At 34.1% G+C, this 21,214-nt stretch overlaps 1 protein-coding gene across 3 annotated transcripts; it reads right to left on the bottom strand.

Annotated features, from left to right (window-relative positions):
• Positions 1–590: 590 nt before the first annotated feature.
• Positions 591–20,957, bottom strand: LOC129311462 (carboxypeptidase SOL1). Of its 3 annotated transcripts, XM_054953792.1 has the most exons (15): positions 20,709–20,955; positions 20,350–20,422; positions 20,155–20,253; positions 19,936–19,966; positions 19,732–19,788; positions 17,509–17,604; positions 16,855–16,977; positions 15,754–15,858; positions 15,381–15,427; positions 14,194–14,319; positions 13,998–14,100; positions 13,201–13,263; positions 7,296–7,379; positions 3,340–3,403; positions 591–1,244 (listed from the first exon to the last, which is right to left on the bottom strand). In XM_054953792.1, exons 1-15 carry the CDS (start codon positions 20,806–20,808, stop codon positions 955–957), a joined length of 1,461 nt encoding a protein of 486 aa, XP_054809767.1. In that variant the 5' UTR covers positions 20,809–20,955; the 3' UTR covers positions 591–954. The 3 variants fall into 3 exon arrangements, with proteins under 3 accessions (XP_054809767.1, XP_054809771.1, XP_054809779.1); XM_054953796.1 differs by lacking the exon at positions 15,754–15,858 and having other exon boundaries at positions 20,709–20,957; XM_054953804.1 differs by lacking the exons at positions 17,509–17,604; positions 19,732–19,788.
• Positions 20,958–21,214: the final 257 nt, after the last annotated feature.

Here is a 21,214-nt window from a genome sequence, read left to right on the forward strand (position 1 = left end):
CCCATGTGACACAAATTATCTAGTTTACTCGAGCTTCTATTTATAATCTTTTTTCCCTTAATAAAATTTAATATATATATATATATATATATAAAGTAAGATTCAAATTATCACCAAATTATCCTACTCCTAAACTTCTTGCCAGCCTGCAAAATTTTTCTTTTAGTTTTTATTTTTGTTTTCAATAAAAAAAACATAGGAGTGTATTATTGTTGCCTTGTTGGTAACATTATTCTGAATTAATATTAAAATTATTCAGGGAGCAACCCTTTATACTAGCTAAATTTACATAAAATATCCATCAACCTTAGTCACGAAGCTTGACCAAAATATACATGAAAAATCCAAATTCCATACCAATGGAGGGAGAAATAAATACACATGATTTTAGACACAATTTTTTTATTAAAAAACAACAGCCTAGCCTGCTTTTGTGAGCTAGTAAAACAGGCTGACTTAGAAAAAGATGGCTACATAAATTTGAGGCAACTCTGATATCAAAGGTGGGATGGAATATAGTGTGAGAAGAAGTTAGAAGTTCAGATCCTCCTGATATAACTAAAGCAGAAAAAGATAAAAAGAAAATAGAGTGAGAGGAAAAAATAAATTTCCCATACAATGTTATTCTAGTGTCACGTTTTCCAAAAACGTTTGACATTATTACAGAAGTCTTAATCCCAATGGAGAGAGAAAGAAATTGAAGAGTATTTCTTTCAAGGTCCTATATCTCAGGATTCATCTCCCAATAATCTACAAGGAAGGTCAATATTTTTGGACAACTCGGAAATGCCAAATTGCTTATTTGGATTCAATTACAAAAGAATCATTACACTCAAGAATGCAGTAGTTTTAACTAACATTACCCATCAGATGCTATAGATGAAAAAGTAGTTTCGTTTCTTCCCCTCTTAGTATAAAACAAAATTGCTACAAATGAATGACGCGCCTCACAAATCAAACAGCAGTTCGCTTGGGCCCCACTGAGTTAACTCTAATTCTCCTTTGGTAAAAACAAATAAATCCTAAAATAAGAATCAACACAAAACAGACCTCCAAGTGAGCACCCCAAGGAAACTCAACAAAACCAAGCTTGCATTTAGTACTGCAGTTGCAATCGTAGATGTTTTGTAGAACAGCCCCTTTGACTGAGACTTCTGGATCAAGAATGAAATCCACAGTCATAGGTCCTTTGTCTAACCAAATAGAGGTATTCTTTGATTTGTATCCAGGCATGGTGGCTATAACTGCAGTTAAGATCAAGAGATTAGAAAGCAATAACTTGAATAAAACTTTACTAGAATAGAATGGAAAATTGCTGCTCAAATATTTGACGAAATCTAGATTTTATGCATGAATAACACACTTAAATTGAGCCCTCGTGTAATTTATATTCCCTTTGAGTTGAACGCAAAAGCCCTCGATTTCATATGAAATCAATGTATCTATGATCCTCCATCAAGTTCTATTCCTACAAGATCATTTCACTAATACTAATTAACTAGTCGTTTCTAGGGTCATGCACCAAGATGGAAGACTCGAAAAATCCAACCAAACCCTGTCAATATATTGGTCCAAGTTAGGCCCAACAGAACATTAAGGAGATTAAGAGACAGTTGAAAATTTAGTAATTGGTTTGAGTTAGTCGAAGTTACAGGTCAATTAACCTGACACAGCTTCGACTGACCCATAGCTCACTAGACCAAGGGCACAATCCCCTTTCCTCGCTCTTCCTTCAAGATTTTCCTTTGTATCATCAGAGAACCCTCTTCGTCTGTGTCCATGGTTGTTTGCCTGTCCCTCTTGTTGTTTTGCTCATCCCTCCCTCTCATTTACCCACTAGATACGTCCCTGTCGAAGCTTGAAACTTCTCTATCAACGTTCGCCTGTTTTGAGATTTTCCATTCCCCATACCCAAAGTTACACCAGCAAAGTTGGCGTGCTGGCTCTCCTACATAACCAACACCAATAAAGCTGCCGGAATGTTAGTTTTCCAATCCAAACCCGAGGAAGCTGTTGAAGTTTGTCTTTATCTTTACTAGTAATTTGTGTTTCCACTTTCCAGGATGATTGACTTCTGCCTTGATGTGCCAGTAAATAACCTCCGGTTTAGAACTTGTGGTAAATTCAGCCCAGGCTCAACTTGTGACACCCAATCCGAACACATCACAATTCTCTCCTGGGTCAAAATGAGTCTAGTTCAGACTGACCCTAACATCGTCACTTGCATCAAAACGATCAGATGGAGGTGCTTGGGAATACTCAGTTAGCATGAATTGTGTTCGAATGATTAGATTCAAATCATTAGGAAATATTCGTGCTCTAAGCAATCAAAATGATTTTCAGGTCAGGCCATAGCATGGCCTGGATTGACTCATGCACACGGTTACTACTTTCTTATCATTTGATCTGTTTGTTCATTTAAAACTACTGAATTTCTTAAACCTCTCCATATATTCAATTATTGCGTTCTTACTAGGAGGATACTAAAGGAGATAATAGGTTGTAGTTTGGATGGCAAAGAAAGAATTCAATTAACAGGACAACAAATGTAACATAAACACTAGTAATTAAATAAACCCACAAACAAAGCAAAAAGAACCCCCTAAAAATGGCAAAAAGTACTGACATTCACATTCTATGTACCCAAGAGGACATATATTGAGACAACTCTTGGACTAATAAAGTAGTTTCAACTTTTTCCATGACCCTAATAAAAGGGTACTTATTTCGGTGCCCCCAAATATAAGGGTACCAAATGTAAATTATACCATAAGTAGGCGCTCAGGATCATTTTATGAAGTATACCATTTGGAGAGCTTTTTCAACAAATGCAATTGCATTCTTCTACTTTTCTCAACCATTGCACTTCCATATTTTTAAACACTGTAAAATTGCAATTTGACTATTTCTAATCTCCATCCAGAAATGTAATCATTTTCTTACTTGTTAATCATGTATTTTGAATTGACATAAATAACTCAGTTTTGAAAATTGAAATATAGTGGAGCCTCTCGAGTACAGAAGATTTACTTCTTATTTGCAGCTGATTTGGCTGTAAGAGAATAAGTTCAAGACTACATACTAAAATATCAATTTATTATATTGTATTCAATATAATATTCAGCCAAGAGAAAGGACAATTGTCTTTTTTATTTAAGTTTCACGATAGACTGAAATTCATGGTTCAAACAACTTATGAGCCCACCTCCACAGCTTCAAACACGCTAAATACATCATATCTAAAAAATGTAAATAATTATATATTTACCTATTTAATAATATCCTTAGGAAATGTCAAGCATTATTGTAACCAAAATATACTAAAATTCAATAAAATACCTTCATATCTTTCTCTAGGAACAAGTAACCGATGGTAGTTGCCTAAATGTTTTCCAGCTCTGACCTGTTGGTCACAAATCAGCAGACCCAAAACATGTCAGAAAGAGATGCTAAGAGTGAAACAAGCAATCAAGCTTTGTTGAGAACTACAGCAAAGTATAATTCATTGAATCAACAGTTTAAACAAGAAACATAAACTTCGAACGAATATTCAAGCCCAAGGCATTTCAATGATGGGAGGGCTATTTTTACAGATGAAGTTATCAAATACAAATGCGAGGACTAATTTTACAAGCATTACGACAATAGATTGATAATGACTAGTGATATGGAAGAATTAACAACCCAAGAAGGTGAACGCAATTTGGATTTTTATCACAGGATTTGGGTTGGGGAGGTAAAAGAAGTTCTTGGAAGACTGAACGTGGCAAAATCATCGGTCCTGATGGTACTCCAATTGAAGTTTGGAAGTTTTTAGGAGAGAAGGTCAATTATTTGGCTCACTAAGCTATTTAATGAGATTCTAAGGTCCAAGAGAATGCCAAAAGAATGGAGGAGGAATATTGTATTGCCTACATACAAGAATAAGGGGGATATCGAGAACAATGCAAACAACAGAGAGAGAGAATTTATTAGCCATGCCATGAAAGTATGCAAAAGGGTGATTACTGTTAAGAAGCAACACTACATAGTAGTGAATGTTGAGCATTGAAACAACACGATAAGGTAGTAAAGATGAGAATGTTAAAATAGATATGTAGCCATGCCGAAAAACAAAAAACAAAAGATTCATATTGATTGTCTATGAGAAAAAGTTGGCATGGCATCTATCAAGAAAAACAAAAAAAAATTATGGCAGTTTTGACTAGGGCTGGACAATGACTGAGCCCAAATAGGCTAACTAATAACCCAAAGCCTGGGCTGGAGGTGCCTCAGATTCAGTTTTTGACCTGAGGCCCAGTCTAACTGAGAACAATCCTACACAAGACCAAAATGGGATGGTCACCCCAGGTTGTACCGGGTTCAGATCATTTAGAAAGACAAAAAGAAAAACAAAGAGGGACAAAACAAACAACCAACTCATAGGGCTTCCTGTCAAGAACATGATTCTAGCATACAACATCACAAACCCACACCTCTAAACAAGTAATTCAAGTTTCTTTGAGGAATAAAAACAAACACTCTGTGTGTAAACAGCCAAAAAAAATGATCGATTCATTAAGGAAATTTATCAGTGGCAAATTCATCAGAAGCACTCTGAGCAGAAACATGACAATGGGCATTGAAACCAGAAAGAAGAATGCCAAGAACGATAAGAAGCTCACATCTGAACACCGATGGAGAAGGGAGGGAGAAGCACATGAATAAAATCACACTATGCAAAATCTAAGACCACGCTGACAAGGAAAGCCATAAGGTCCAAAGACAGGTGGAAAAATGGGTAAGCAGAGGGAGAGCAAGACTCTAAGCGGAGAAAGAACATGGAAGCAGCAATGGGTCAACAAGGTTGACCACAGAGATGGAGGAGAAGAGCTGTTGAATGAACATTCAATTCACAAATGCAAAGGAGGAGATGAGAGAGACTCCACCGTGACTCTAAGATGAGAGCAAGAGGATCAATACAGGAGGTTAAGTCACAAAGTTTAACACTAATATTTAAGAAAATAAAAAAAAATAAAAAAGAGGCACACAAGCTATGCAGCCTACGCTAGTTGTATTGGTCTGGAAGGTTAGCCTGCAACCCTGTTGAGTCTAACCTGTCCACAAATGACAATGATTTTTCTCAGTCATGACCAAGGAGTACTGGGTTCAACGCTATGGTGCGCAACCCTGGTTTGGACGTGTGCATAGAAAGCCATTAGAAGTGCTAGTAATGAGCGTTGAACAAATGGTATTTAGCCCTATGAAATTATTTAGCCAACCTCATTAAATAGGACAAGGCTTGTTGTTGTTGTTGTTGTTGATAATCACTCTAACATATAGCAAAACTATGGGTGTGACGTGGAAAGAGAATACAAGATCATAAAAAGCAATCATTACTACTGGTTTTAGAGGCTTTTATTCTCAATTCCACATTCATCTAGCTAATCAGCAGATATAAAAACTAAATATGACTGGCTATGTTGGGTGAAAGTCTCACTGCTCTCTAACATCTGTTGCAAACTTTTCTTTCTCTCTCTCTCTCTCTCTGTTTTTTTTTTCCTTTGCTTTTCAGCCAACAATATCTATTGCAAACTGAAGAATGCTAAAAGGTTTTTCATCGTTGATGGATCCACAAGAGGGCAAGCAGGGGTGCTCCTCCAGCCCCAACACTTCCAATGCTCCTTTATATTTGTAACTTTCATTGAACCCCTCCCCCCAACCCCAAAAAAAAAAAAAAACAAAGAAAAAACAAATGTGTTGCTATAGATCTGCCACTGCTCTTGATAGTTATATTTCTCAATTTCATACTCAATCCTGAAATGTGGATTTCTTTCTACAACCTTGGGAAATCCAACGTCTCCACAAAAGTGAAAATTTAGACTGCAGTGCTAAATAGGGTGACAAGCACAGTAATTTGTCGAAAATTAGAAGTCCATACAAAGCTGTCTCTCCTAATGCTTGTCATACATACTATTTTGATTCAGACCAGCAGTCATGAATTCCTACACTTTCTATCTGTAAGACATCTGCTACATGACTCTGGCAATCATGGGAAAAATTAGACCTGTCCAGAAATTTCAGAACTCGTTTTATGCAATTTCAGTTATTTTGGAAGAAGTAAACTGGGTAAACCCATAGAGTGATGTATGCATTTATTTGCCTACAGTTGAAGACTGAAAAGCTAGAAGTTTTAAGGACATTCCCTACCTCTTCATCTTTCACAGGATAGTGACTTGTCAGCTGCTCAGCCAACAGTTTGTTAATTAGTTTAAGATGGCCTCAGACGTATAAACAGAGAGTGCTAAGATTAGCTAGTTGATTGCTGTGTCACCATGTCTTTTTTAGATTGACTTCTCTACGCTCTCATTCTTATGCAATGATTGATTTTCCTTTGCATACTGAACTCCCCTACCTCTCTTTCTAATTACAATTATCATTTTATCTTAGAAAAAACAACTTTGTAATAATGGCCCATAAAAAATTGAAGGTAAAAAAACAATTTAAAAAAAAAAATTTGAAACACTTTCTTGCATTCACCAGTCTATTTAGGTTTTATATTTCGTTGTTCTTTTCCCTTTTCTTCTTTGTCAATATACTAGAGGATTTTGCATCTAAGAATGTATTCAATTAATCTAAACTATCAAGGTCAACACAAGTCAGCATATATGGTTCGTTGTGTTATAGTAACTCTGGGAACTAAACTCATGCACTACCATCATAAGTGCCCCTTTCAATTCTGACCTACATACACCAACATCATTTAGTATACAGTAAAGTCTCCTTTGATAACAAGATCTCTTATCTAAATTGATATAAGTTATGACTCCTATCAAGCTAAGCAATAAATAATTGCAGACTAAGCAAGCAGTCACGGACAGGAACAAGATAAAAAATTACACTAGTTCCCATTTCACCAAAAAAAAAAAAATTGTTTAACAAAAGAATGTCATTAGTAAAGAAAAGTTAAGATACGAAGACATAAAATGTCTACCATTTTTTACAAAGAAGGACACAGACATTCCAAGATCAGAACAACCAAGTCATTAGTAGCAATAATCTGCTGTAGGTTTGTTGTATTTTATGATTAAAAATGAAATCAAGCGAGGTTCGTGAAGTCATGTAAAAATGGTTGTCACTGACTGTATCTTGCAAGTGTTTATCCAAGTAGAGGATGTCTGAAATCACTAGATAATCAGACAAACAAGTGCAAGAAATTCACTTCCAAACACGAGGCTGACTGTCATAATTTAAAGGGAAAGCATTCATCCATGAGTTAAAAAAAATAATAATAATAACTAAAAGTTCAAACATACTGTGTAATTGATTCTCTTGATAGTTATAGACCCAGGCAATGGCCTTCCATCAACAGAAGAAAAAATTCTTCCATGCACCCCTGTCTAAAGAACAGAAGATAATTAACCAATCGAATGAATCACATGAGACCAAAACCATATAAAATACACAAATATAAGATTCTCCAACAATCAACAGGTCAAGAAATTATAAGGCCAGCCTTCACCTAATAGTTTAAACTATTGGAGTTTGCGATTCTTTAAAATAGTACTAGAGGCTCTTTCAACAAGTTATTTAAAATCCAATTCCTAGTATTACACCTTTCTAAACATAGTTTCTAAAATCCAGAGCTTTTCCTGCTTCCAGTCCAAGGGATTTTGACATGAAGAGGTGCACCATAAATATAAATAAAATTCCACTTACTGCCTTCACCTCATAAATTCAACTTTTAGATAAAGGGATCCTTAACGATCTATGGCACAATAAAAAGACTGAAAAAATTTCTCCATTCCCGATTTGTTGCCACATATAGTTTCAAACATAAGTATACTGTGACTTATTTGCAACCAGCTTGTTTCCCAGGATTTCTTCTACGTTTGCGCAAATTGTAGGTGAAAGAGTGAAAAGTTGGAAGCAGACATAAGCAGGACATGGTTAAAGTCTGTTAAGTAATTAGCATGCATTCAGGAGAAATTACTTGGACAGTAGTTTGGTGAACTAAGGTCCCTTCTAAACTTTCCTATCTCTTAATTACATAATCCCTCAATTTTATTGAATTGAGAAATAGGTAATTATGCAAGGGCACACGGTGGTTTTGGTTTAGGGGAGCTAAATAATGATGGACAATCTAGTCTTGATTTCTCTCTAGCATATGATTTTAAGATTGCTAACACTTGTTTCAAGAAGACTGAGGAACATCTTATCACTTATAAAACTGAAGCCTCTAGGTCACAAATTGACTTTTTTTTTTTGGGTAAGGAACATGGATAAAAAACTTTGCCACAATTGTAAGGTGATTGTTGGGGATGGCGTAACAACACAAGGTTCTTGTCCTTGATGTGCATATTAAGAATAAAAATCAAAAGCGCTGACAAGTGTTAAACCCCAAGATTAGGTTATGGCTAGAGGCAGTAATTTGGGCCAAGCCTAATGGGCCAACCCGAACCCGCCTCAAAAATTTAAGCCCAAGCCCCAAATAATTTTTTATTGTTCGTGCCTATTCGGGCAGCCGAATAGGCCCAAGAAAATTCAGGCAAAGCCAGATCGGGTTCAGGCTTGGCCCGAATACCTGAATAGAAAAAAATAAGTTTTAAAAAATATATATAATATAATAAATATTAATTATTTTTTAAGTTTTATATCATTTTATTCTAAAATACCATATATTTGAGTGCATTACTATAGTTATTTTAAAAAAAATAAAAATATTTATATTTTCCTATTTTTATTATTTTTAATCAAATAATAATTAAAATATATTTTAATATTGATTTTTATATTCTAAGACTCAATTTTTTTCAAAAAAAAAGTTGAGTCATGTAAACCATTTTCTTGTCCAAAAAATTATATTTTATATTTTTTATAAAATAAGATAATTAATTTTAAATTAAAAATAATTTTAAAAATAAAATTTGGGAATGTACAAATTCCCGGTTTTACTACTAAACAAACATAATAAATAAAATAATATTTTTAAATAATTATTTGATTATCATCCACGCCAGACTTAGTTAAAAATTAAGAATAAACTAAAGTAAATACTCTTTGTAAATAGGACTTAAACAATATAAAAGGTTAAAAAAATTCAAAAAAATACTATTTTACCCATAATTAAATGATTTTGTTTTATATAATATACTATTTTTTTTCATATTCTTAAAAATGAAAAGTACAGTTTATCCAATAGTTATTAAAAACTTTGAACTAATCAGGGCAATGATTTTAAATTAGTGGTCTAACCGTAGTTAAATTGAAATTAACTTGATCAAAATTAAAATAATATAATTCAATTAAAATATATAATTATTTTTATATAACCATAATGAGGGCAATATTTAAATAAATAAGACATTAATTTACAAGTAAAGGAAACATTCATGAATAAATTGCACGTGATACAACAAAACGATAACAGAGCTACTTAAGTACTTAACTACAAAGTTAATAAGTTATTATTTTTTTAATTCCTTTCAAGTTAAAATAATATTTTATGCTTAATAAAATTATTTAAAAATTAAAATTGATTAAAAAATAAAAAATATTTTTAAAAAAAGTTTCGGGTATTTGGGCTGGCCCAAATAAGTCCGAAACCCAAAGGAATTAGAGTCGGGCTTGGCTAAATGGGCTTTTTAGAAAGAGTAGGATTCGTTAAGCCCAATCCAAATAAGCCCAAGCCGAATTGAGTCTGACCCAAATAAGCCCAGCCCGCCCGAATTACCGGCTCTAGTTATGGCAATTAAAGGATGAGAAGCAGGAATTTTTCAAGAAGAACCTATTAGATGAAGGAATTTAGGAGTCTCAAAGAAGTGCTAGCATCTTGTGAGAGAATATGGTTAAGAAAATAAGAAAGGTTGCCAAAAAAGTTGAGAATCAAAAGATTTTGGTTTAAGAGACAAGGACTCTTGGTGGCAAAATAAGAACGTATAAAAGAGTGTCTTAAAGCCATACATTTGTGCACTAATGCTGAAAACTGGGAAAGATATCATTTGACTAAGAAGGAAATTAAAAAAGCTATAAGTGAGGCACATTCTAAAATATTTGAGAAGTTTTACAAGGGTCTTGGCACAAAGGATGGAGAATGAAAAATTTAAAAGATTGTAAAGAATAGGGAAATAAAATCAAGAGATATGGAATAGATAAGGTGTATATAGGATAAAAAGGGAAAAGTTTTGGTTGTAAATGGTGATATTAAAAATAGATATAAGATCTACTTTTACAAGCTTTTCAATGATAGAAGGGGCTCATCTAATAAGTTAGAGGATTTAGTAACCCGTGAAAGAGAACAAAATCTATCATTCTATCAAAAGATATGCACTGTAGAGGTAAAGGAAGCTCTTAAGAATATGACAAATGGTAAAGTCATTGGACCTGACTACATCCCTAGACCCTATTGAAGTGTGAAAATGTTTAGGTGGAAAGAGAGTACTATGGCAAACTAAGTTATCTAATAAAATCTCATGGTCCAAGAAAATACCTAATGAATGGAGGAAAAGCACCTTAGTTCCTATTGACAAAAATAAAGGCAATATTTAGAGTTGTGCAAACTAAAAAGAGATTAAGCTTATGAGTTATACAATGAAACTATGAAAAAGAATGATCAAACAAAGGTTGAGGTTGAAGACTAGTATTTTTGAGAATTAATTTGAGTTCATGCCAGGAAGGGCGACTACAATAGCAACTTATCTACTAAGGAGATTAATAGAAAATTATCAAAGCAAAGGTAGAAATTTACACATGGTTTTTATTTAGTTGGAAAAAGCAGAGGTAGAAGTACTATGGAAAGCCTTAAACCAAAAAAAAAAAAAAAAAAGAAGTTTGGGTAGCCTATATTAGAACTATACAAGAAATGTATGAGGGGCCACCCGTATAAGAACATTTAGCATTAAGACAAAGGACTTTTCTATCAGGATTGGACTACATCAAAGATTATCTTTGAGCCCCCATCTATTTGACCAGGTTCTAGATGTATTCAAGAAGAAAACCTTAATTACTTTTTTTTTTTTTGGCAGATGATATAGTTCTTAGAAGTCAAGAGAAGAGATTAACTACAAACTTAAGCTATGGAGGAAGACTTTAGAATCAAGGGGTTTCCACCTAAGTAGAAGGAAGACGAAATATTTGCATTACACTTTGATAGGAGGGCAGTTAGTAATAGTTTGGAAGTGAGATTAAGATATCAGATCATACCCCAATTAGAAAAGTTTAAATAGTTGGGAGCAATTATTCAAAATGATGGGGAAACTGATGGGGATATTGCATGTAAGATACAAGCTGGGTGGTTTAAATGGAAAAAGACTAAAGGAGTGATTTGTGATCTAAAGGTACCAAATAAACTTAAAGGAAAGTTGTATTGAACTGCTATACCCGCTATATTATATAATAGTGAATATCAGCCTTTAAAGGGACAATAAGAGCATAAAGTTGGAGTAGTTGAGATAAAAATGTCAAGAGAAATGTGTGGTCATGCACAAAAAGATAAAATCCAAAATAAGCATATATGAGAAAAAGTAGGTGTGGAATTTATTGAGAGGAAAATGATAGAAAATAGTTTGAGATGGTTTAAGCATATGCAGAGAAGACGGGAGGCAATAGTGAGAAAAGTAAAACGAATAATCTTAAGCCTTATAAAGAGGGGTAGAGAAAGACCAAAAAGAATACTTATAAAAAAATTTGAATGAGACCTCTTAATTAATAATATTCCTAAGAGCTTGATTGATGAAAAAGCACAATGACACCATGTAATCCATATAACCCACCCACCTAATGGGATAAGGCTTGTTGTTGTTGTTGTTGATCTCATTGATCTCATCAAAAGAGGTCAATCAGTCAATTGTAATATTGTTCATGTAAAGGGAATCAAAAATAGGGGACAATGACATTTGGGCTCCAAAAGATCATTACAATTAAGTCCCAAAAAATTTTATTGAAAGATAGGTTGCACATGCAAATTCAAATAGCTGAAATTAGAGAAGTCTCAGTTGCATATACATTTAAGTCTTACAACTCACTCCTAGTGATTTGTAATTGAGACTCCCATATTTGCAACTAATCTTCCAATAAAATTTTGAGACCCAACTATAATTAAATTAAACTTTTGGGCCTAACTGTCATTTCCCCTAAAAATAATACACCAATAGTTACTTTATTGCCACATGTCTATGAATTCACAAAAATTGATATTTCCCATTTCAATCTTCATCAGACATTGCTTGTTTTGGATATCACGACGATATTTTTTCTCATGCATGCTTATTTTAGATTTTCTACTATACGGAATATCTTCAAGGCTAAGAATAATTGGCTTTCCAACTCGCAATGGAATGTGTGAGGCTAAATTGAATTGATCTTCAGGATTTTTTGTTGGCATAGAATTTATTGGAATGGAATATTTATTGGTGAATGGCATTTCTAAAATGTTGATTGCAAATAAAGTATAATACTGTCATGATATCCATATACCCAACCTTACTTAGTACGATAAGACTTGTTTTTATTATCATATGGAATATGTTGGAATGCTCTGAGCCCTAGGCCCATGCTATATTGTCCTTCTTTTGTTTTTTTTTTTTTTTGAGTCTTTTCAATTTTGATTTACTCAAATAAAGAGATTAGATTTTTTTAATTATAATTAAAATTATGAATTATTTCACTTGATTAGTTGCATGATTTAAGGGAGAATAGTCAACCTGTGACTATCAGTACCCTAAAAGCCTGTTGTACTCTGTTTTTGATAAATGAATTGAATCTTTTTCTGGGAAAGTTTCTCAGAATATGCACTAAGCTAAGAGTAATTGGCTTCGCTGCATTTGCCCTTGTGTTTGAAGTGGATAGCTCAAATAGCCATATTTCTAACTATAAAAGGAGATTTGTAGTTCCTTTGAGGAGAATCATCTTACAATTATCGCTTCGTTCCATGGGCCAAGTCCTCTTTCGCTCAGTGATGGTTCTGAGTTTTAGATGTTTTCAGTTTCAGATTGCAATTTTCTGTTCCTGGTTTGCACATTTACATGGTATCATTCTGGATCCTCCCTAAGCGCGAAGGTGAGTTCCTCTTTAATAAATTTGATTACAGTGATCATTAATACAAGATCAAAATTCAATTTCCAGAAACTATTGAAGGGCCTTTTGAAGCTTCATATGAAAATGACATAGAACTAGCATAATTTCTATTTTTGGTGTAAAAAGATATCAACAGAAACAGCTAACCTTCACAAGGCTTGCAACAAGATTAAGCATGCTCATTTTGTTGTAATTCCAAAGAACAGGAAGCTGAAAATTAAAAAACACAAGATCACAATTCATGCTAAGAAACAGAACATGGGGGGAAATCACCAACATGTAGATTTTACTTTTTTGACCAAGTATCGAAAGTCACCTTACTTCTGGCCAAGAAGAAACATGAAAATGAAATAATATGAAATAAAGTGATGATTAACATTTAGCTTGAATTGGAAATTACAGTTTTAATTTGTTACGCTTTTTTTTTATGTGTTATTAACATCTATTTTTGTGCTAATTGATAACTTAACATCTATTTTATGTTTGAAATACTTGCTTAAAACTCAATTTTCTTTCATGATGTTCATTTTTTGCGCCAATTGTTGAATATGTATATACATATAGAAATCCCATACTTGCATCCTAAAAATTTAAAAATTGTTGTCATGTCACACGTATCATATTGTGTCCTATATGATACATGTACTCATATCAGTACTTCCTTTTTGGGCTAGCCTCGTATCAGTGCTTCTTAGATGCAGATGATTTATTGGCTGATTTTCTGTGGCTACTAGCCTACTTCCTCTATATATTGAAGCTTCTTTTTTTAAAATAAGAAATTTCATATTGAAATTCTTCAAAAACATCCAATCCCATAGCAGCTCAATTGAAAACAAAGTACCCAGAAAATACAAGGGTGCCACCAGAAGAGAAGGGCATTATACACTATGAAGCTATTAGCCTATGCTTTTAAATTTTAAGAGTGCTAAAAAGTCTGAACTAACCTCAGCTGCCTTAGGCCATTTGTTGTCACTAACTTCAAGGGTCAATTCAAAACAGCCAGCATGGATATAGTTCCAGTCTTGCATGCCTCCGTATATGGGGTACCTGCAGTTAGTGTCTTCGGTAATAATTGATGAAGTAGGAAAGCAATGAAATGAATCAATAATGAACTTTAAAGCATTATTTCAGAGTCCATACCAAGCTGCCCCATTTGTGATCCCCCCTAGAAATTCTGTGCTTGCAGACATGTTATGGTGAGAATGACTATATATACTTGCCATGAATCGAAATGTATCATCATCTGGACATCCATAATAATTTGTCCTGTATGTGTATCAAATGTAAAACTTGATATGAGACAGGGAGACTAAAAGGAGCCTCATCAAACCTCGCTGCCTGAACATATACTGCAAAGAGTCCCTTTTTGTTTTTTGAATGGTCCTACAGCCACTTCCAATTTTGAGCAGGCTATTGGTATTTTATATAATCTTGGATTTTGAGCAGGCTATTGGTATTTTATATAATCTTGGTTGGTTGTGTACCCTCAACTCAGTTTCTTTTGACAAAAATCACGGACTTCAGTAGGACTAAGAAGGGGAAGGATTTCTAACAGTGAGCTGCCTATGTTATTCTCTAGATTATGGGCTGGAGCAAATTGCTCTTGTCTTTGATATTTTCTCAACTAGACATGTTTTTCACATGCATCGCATGGAATACAAGAAGTGAATCAAATTTTCATGGTTTGTGAATAGTGTTGCTTGTTATGAATTTAAATTTTAATATATAATAATACACATATTCCTTTTGGACCTGTTACATGATATGATTGCTTTTAAGGCCCCTCTTTGCGGTTTGACAACTCTGACCCCACTATTTTTACAGCCTCTCTTGCTGTTACCCCAATGTTTTCTTTTAAGGAGTCTTCAAAACAAATACATACCACTGTCAAAGGGCCTGCCTGGACCTTGACTGGCCAGGAAAGCCCATTTTTTAAATGGCCCAACAATCCTTGACTAACTCATGCTGGTTTGCAGTTAAACCAACATGAAAAGTTATTTTGTGCACTAAACAGACCACAAGTCAAGCTAAGCGCATCACACATTTTCATTCAACAGCAAATCTTTAAAATCACAATCTATTGATTATAGTATGGTAATATTATATTACTACTATTTCTTTTGATCTCAAATTCACACATGCCCGTTCACATCTGCACGCACTCATACATATGCTTCCCCCCCCCCCCACCCCAAGAAGTGCAGTGTGCATGTGTGCACAAGTGTGTGTATGTGCACGCACACACTTGTGCATAAAATTCAAAGCAAACAGAATAAGTGCATCATAAAATATGTTAAAAAATTTTTTGAAAAAACATGATTTACCACCTTTTATCTTGGGTACCATCCCAAGGGTAGTTTGCAACCAGTGCACCCTGTGTTTAAAACCAAAACAAAAAACAAACAAAAAAAAAAAAAAACCATTAGTTCCTTAAGATAAAATTGGCAGTAAGTCATAATCATTAATCAAGGCAACAAAAAAATTTAATCAAGCCCATATAATTCAATTTGTGCATTAAGTATCTTCTAAAGGAGAAGGTAGATAGAATGAAAGCTTCCTGAAGTTTAAGAAAGCCAGTATTTCATATTATAGATGAAAAAAGACTAGCCCAGCGTGTTAAGCACAAAATTCATGGAAATAGAACACAAATATGATCAGAAATGGAAGAGAAACAATATTTGCATACTGAAAATATACTACCCCATGCAGAGTGGCAGATGCTGTGAATTTTATCTCTCTCAACCAATTCATAATGGCTCTTGTTTCAGGTTGGCGTGCATCTTCATTTTCATTGATAGGAAAGAACTGTTGTTTCATGCCGAAAAGACATTCCAATTAATAAACAAATGGTTTCATGCAGGATATAGTAATTGCAAGCAAAACAAAACCAGCATATCACTTCAACCCTTTAACCCTCAAAAATTCATCAGGGTTCTTACAAGGAATTTGCCCACTAAATGCCTAAAAATCATGGAACATTAACCAGCAACAGATACTAGAATTACAAGACAAAACTGAAACTTAAAAAAAAAAAAAAAAAGGCGCACACAAAGGAAGGAAGGAAGTTGACCAGAAAACAATATAAAAACCAGCAAATAATCTGGTCATCAAATTAACCATAAATTCTATCAACCACATGATATTTAAAAAAACATAAAAAGATTGTCTGTTTTAGTACTATATTTAGGAAGCCATTATTAAAGCAATTTATGTTATGCGTTTTATTGGCATTATCAATGTGATTTTTAACCTTTTATGATGAATAGATGTTTAATACATCATGCTCACATAGGACATTCGTTAACTACTTACATTATTTATAAAACAACTGAGCTACCTTGTCCCTCCCCCAACACCCTTTCCCTTCCAAGAACCTATTTTATTTAGTGAAACTTCCACCAGGTTTAGTCATTACCATGATGTTAATACATCATGTTCAACTTGGATGAACTAAGTTTAAGTTATCCAAAATTCTTAGTTATTGAAAGGTGTATTGATTACCAATTTTTAAAAATAAAATATATGTCAACTACTTCAATGCCATAGGATTTTCTTCCAATCTCCTTTCTCATATAATTTTCTCATCAACCAATCTCTTAATCTTTAAGTTTGGATGACTACTCACAATTTAAATATGAACAAATATTGGTTGAAATAGAATTGAATGATGTAAAGGATGACAATGATTTTAAAATAAAAACCTGAACTCATACTAATTGATAATTATTATCAACACTAATAAAGAACTCAAGACAATTATTTAAAAGGGAAAAAAGGTATTAACAGCAAAATAAAATTTACCTGGTCAGGAAAATCCCTGTTGAGATCAATATCATTCGCATTATTACGTCTTCTCAAACTAAAGCCATCAGGATTCAAAGATGGAAGTATGTGAAGGTGAATGTTCTCCACAATCAATGTTGCCTGAGACATTACAGTGTCAAACATTTAAAGAAGACAGAAAATCATACATATATAAAGAACCCCCTCTAACAGAAAATTTGGTGAAGTCCACAAAGATGCCAAAATAACAAACCTTTCCCATAGAAAATAAAGGTAGGAAAAATAAGTTAAAAGCACAAGCATAATGCCCTAACCAAGTGGATGATATTGATACCCCATAATGGAGCATAGTAAAGCCTATGTTTCTTTCTCTTCCCAAAACAGTGACTATCAATCGAATGAAAGTCTTTCAAAGTATTTTAGCAAAGCTATTGCTAATAAAAACAGCAAAGGTCATATTACATGACTTCCAATCTATCTCTCAATGCAGATGGAAATTGTTGCTGGTTACCACACCACATACACCATATATTGTCATAAGTATCTTAGCCAACTTGCTGAAACAAATGAGAGATTTGGTGCACAGTTGACATACTAGAACAAATGAGATGGAAAAGAACATCACGGTCAAACATTTTATTTAAAAAAATAAAGAAAGCATAAGTTAAATACCAGAGGATCTTTTAGATAGTTATCACATAACCAATTTGCCAGAAACATAAGAAGCTCACGACCCACAGGCTCATCTCCATGTACATTTCCAATATACTGCACCATTAGTAAATCAATCACAAACATGAAATTCCCCAGCAAATTACATAAAACTAAATAAACATATATAAACATTTCATCAAACAGACGCATTTAGACTTCAAAAATGGAAGCTAGAGTTGTGTCACCCTTGGATGTGTAAAGTCATCTACGCTACTTAATTTCCTATTTGTATTGCCCTGCCCATACGAGTAGAACATATCACTGAAACAGCAACTGAAGATAAATAAATCACATTTTTCTTTGATGGGTAAAAGGAGATAAAATATTTCATTTTTTCCAAATACAATATTTCTATTATGAAAAAGTGCAAAAGCTACCAAAATCAAAAATAAGGTGACAGGCTGCTGTGGTGAAATATAGGATAAACACCAATGGCAATACTAGCATAGATGAATAGCCTATTGCAACTTGAAAATTGGATATGCGCACTTCAATAGTCATTTCTAAAACAACCTTTGCATGCTAGCGTCTCATTACACATGTGACTTTGATAGAGTAAGGTCATAAGGGATACCTAAATCCAACATCAAGCAGCGCATCCCATGCTCTATAGGGAGGGTTCTACATTCCACTAGGGTGCATATAAATTGGTATCAAAGCTAAGTGGTTGATGGTTTTGGAAAAGCCAGCCTCCAAGGTGTTCTAGCTAGTGAAAGGTTTTAACCCGTGAAGAAGTTAAGTAAAGCATCACTAAGCGAAGTGTTGCAGAGTGTAACTGTCTAGACATCAACTCTCTAAAGAGATCCAATTGATGGAATACTAAAGCAGTATATGATGCCCAAATCGCACAATTGACTAGAATAGTATGGGATGCTCCATCAGGTTTTAAATGGGTTAATTCTCCCACCCCAGTAACTAGCTTTCATGGAAATTTTCCATTCCACATTCTATTTGGGTACCCATCAAGCATTCATAACTATTTCATGATTGCTATGTTCTATCAAAAGACCACGACAGATTGTCAGAGTCCTAAATAATGAAAAACCACCCAGAACTAGCATCTAAAACAGTTAAAATTCAAAGAACAGCTCCTTGTCTTGTACTCCCTCACTAATACAAATTAGATTCCATCATGTATGAATAAATTTAGGTAAATATTCCATATATGTTAAACTACGAAAAAGTCTACTTCAAAATTATGATGGATCTTATAAGGGTTACATCTTCAAAAAGAAATGATTAGTTGATTTATACTATAGATTTTGCAGGTTCATTTGGAATCGGAGATTATTTGACAAACTACCAGCTCTCTGAATAGCAAATGTCATGGGAACAACTGATACATACAGCAAGTCCTGTCAATTCTTACTTACAACATAAGGCCGCTTATTTAAATAGGAAATATTTTCAAAAGCTATTCATTCTTACAACAACAACAACAACAAGCCTTTATCCCACTAGGTGGAAATGAGAAAATAGGAAATATTTTCAAAAGCTATTCATTCTTGATTGAGAAAATTCCACCTTGCCTCCTAGGTCAATTTGAGGGATGCAAATGGTTTGCATGGCCTAACATGCTCATTACAACTGCAGTATTCACACAGCTACCACACAAATTAAGCATTATCAATGTTCTAAGCAATTGCGTGAGTTTTTTTCACTTGAACAATTTAAACCCTTTATCCATGAATCTTGCCAGGTTCAGAAAACTCATGGATGAGTATTGCTAAGGTCTTCCAATTAGATGTTAAAATTTTCTTCAGAATGTAACAATTTTGAATTCCGAGTAACGTGAAAAGGGAACCATAACACATAGGAGACTTACAAAAATGCTTGCAGTAATTTACATATGGGATATATTACATGTAATCATTTTATTTTCTGCTCACTTGTATAGATTATATAAGGATTGATGAGACAAAATGATTAGAAAAGTTGTTCCAAGATTCTCTGTCTTCCTGTCATCAATGTGTAATGTCCCAACTATAGTAATTTCCCACGGCTACTTGTTGGATTTTCTTGAACAATATGTCAATATATATTGATTTCAACAACAACAACAAGCCTTATCCCACTAAGTGGGGTCAGCTACATGGTTATATGACGCCATTGTGCCCCATCAATTCAACTATACAAAAAACAATGAAATGGCTGCTTCACTAATGTAGTGCAATCACTCACCTTAAATGCAGGTTCAGCCTCTTCTTCGCCAGGCTTGTCAGAAATCTCTATCACCCACTTCATGCAACGAATGTCATAACAATCACTTACTACTAAGATTTTTAAGCTTCCCTCACATCTTAAAAGACATTTAAGTCATGAACAAACTGCATGAAGAAGGGAAAAAAGAAAAGAAGGAAAGAAGGAAAAGGAAAAAAAAATTACCAGTGGAACTCCATTCACACTCTTCCCAATACTGATAAAAAATCCCTCGAAGAGAGAAACAAACCACAAATCAGTTTATCCATCGCCAAAAAAATTTTAAAATAAAATATTGAGGTCCAGTTAGTCATGAAAGCTGTTATTAAAATGTCTTGTGGAAGCCATTCGCAGAAGAGTAATCTGGAGATGGATAATCAATCAAGCACATGTCTGAGGAATCACCTGTATATTCTAGAAATGTTGCTGCACCTTCGTCCAAAATCCTTAATTGCCATTTCAAGGTCGGAATTGGTCATGTACCCGCCAGACAAGTCAAAAGTACTTCGGCAAAAAGGGGAACAGATTTGAAGTTAATGCACAAAACGGGAAAACAACAACTGCGTCACAGTTACTTAGATAAAGTTCCACAGCCAATACCTTGTCTGACTCTGAGTTTGATGGTCCTCAAACAAGTGCCTTGCATGACTTGCACCACCACTAGTGTTTAAGCCTTACAAAATTAAGATAAACTAACAGTTAGAAACACAACAAGTTTTGAAAAAATAAAGAAATCCGCCAATTTTCTACATATAACTTTACTTCCTCGTGGAACTGACTCATCGTATCAGATTTCATTGAGCAAGGAATCAAGTTTTCCCGGTTCAGTGCTTTTTAACAACAAATTCAGGGCTCCAAGTTCACAATTCTTTCTCAATTCAAAATCTTCCCGGAAACCAGGAAGAAGCATATGGAAGATATTGAGATATAGTATTCTAAGGAACTAAGAAGAAAAAGACCTGAAGGAACAGAGCCCCATAAGCCTCCCCTGGCAATACAATGACGAGAAAGAGATATAATTGTAGACAAAAGAAGGAGAAGAGAGAAGAACAGCTTCATAATCGTCGACGATAATGAATTGCAAGCTTAAACATCTGAAGTATGTTAAGTTGTCAACGTCTTCAATGTCCTTTGAATCAGTTTCTTGATCTCCGGCAACCGCGATGCCTCTTCACGTGCACCCGCAAGGAGATCGCGCGTGAGCGTACGCGCAACGTTCTTTTTTTTTATTATTTTTATTTTTAATCCTTGTCGCCAAGCAAATCCTTTTTCTTGGTCAACCATTTTGTTTTTTTAAAAGGGAAAATATAACTTTTTTCTTATTCGAATCAAGTTTGAGTTAGAAAAGCGGGTGGGCTGAAGGGCCGAATTTATTAGAATGAACTCGAATATATCAAGCCCAGCCATAAAATTATTATTTTAAGATTTTTCATAATATTAAATATTACTTTCAATTTTAAGGCAT

The sequence above is a fragment of the Prosopis cineraria genome, unplaced genomic scaffold (genome assembly GCF_029017545.1).
Source record: "Prosopis cineraria cultivar Desert tree isolate PC_DT_omini unplaced genomic scaffold, ASM2901754v1 PC1, whole genome shotgun sequence".
Lineage (NCBI taxonomy): Eukaryota > Viridiplantae > Streptophyta > Magnoliopsida > Fabales > Fabaceae > Prosopis > Prosopis cineraria.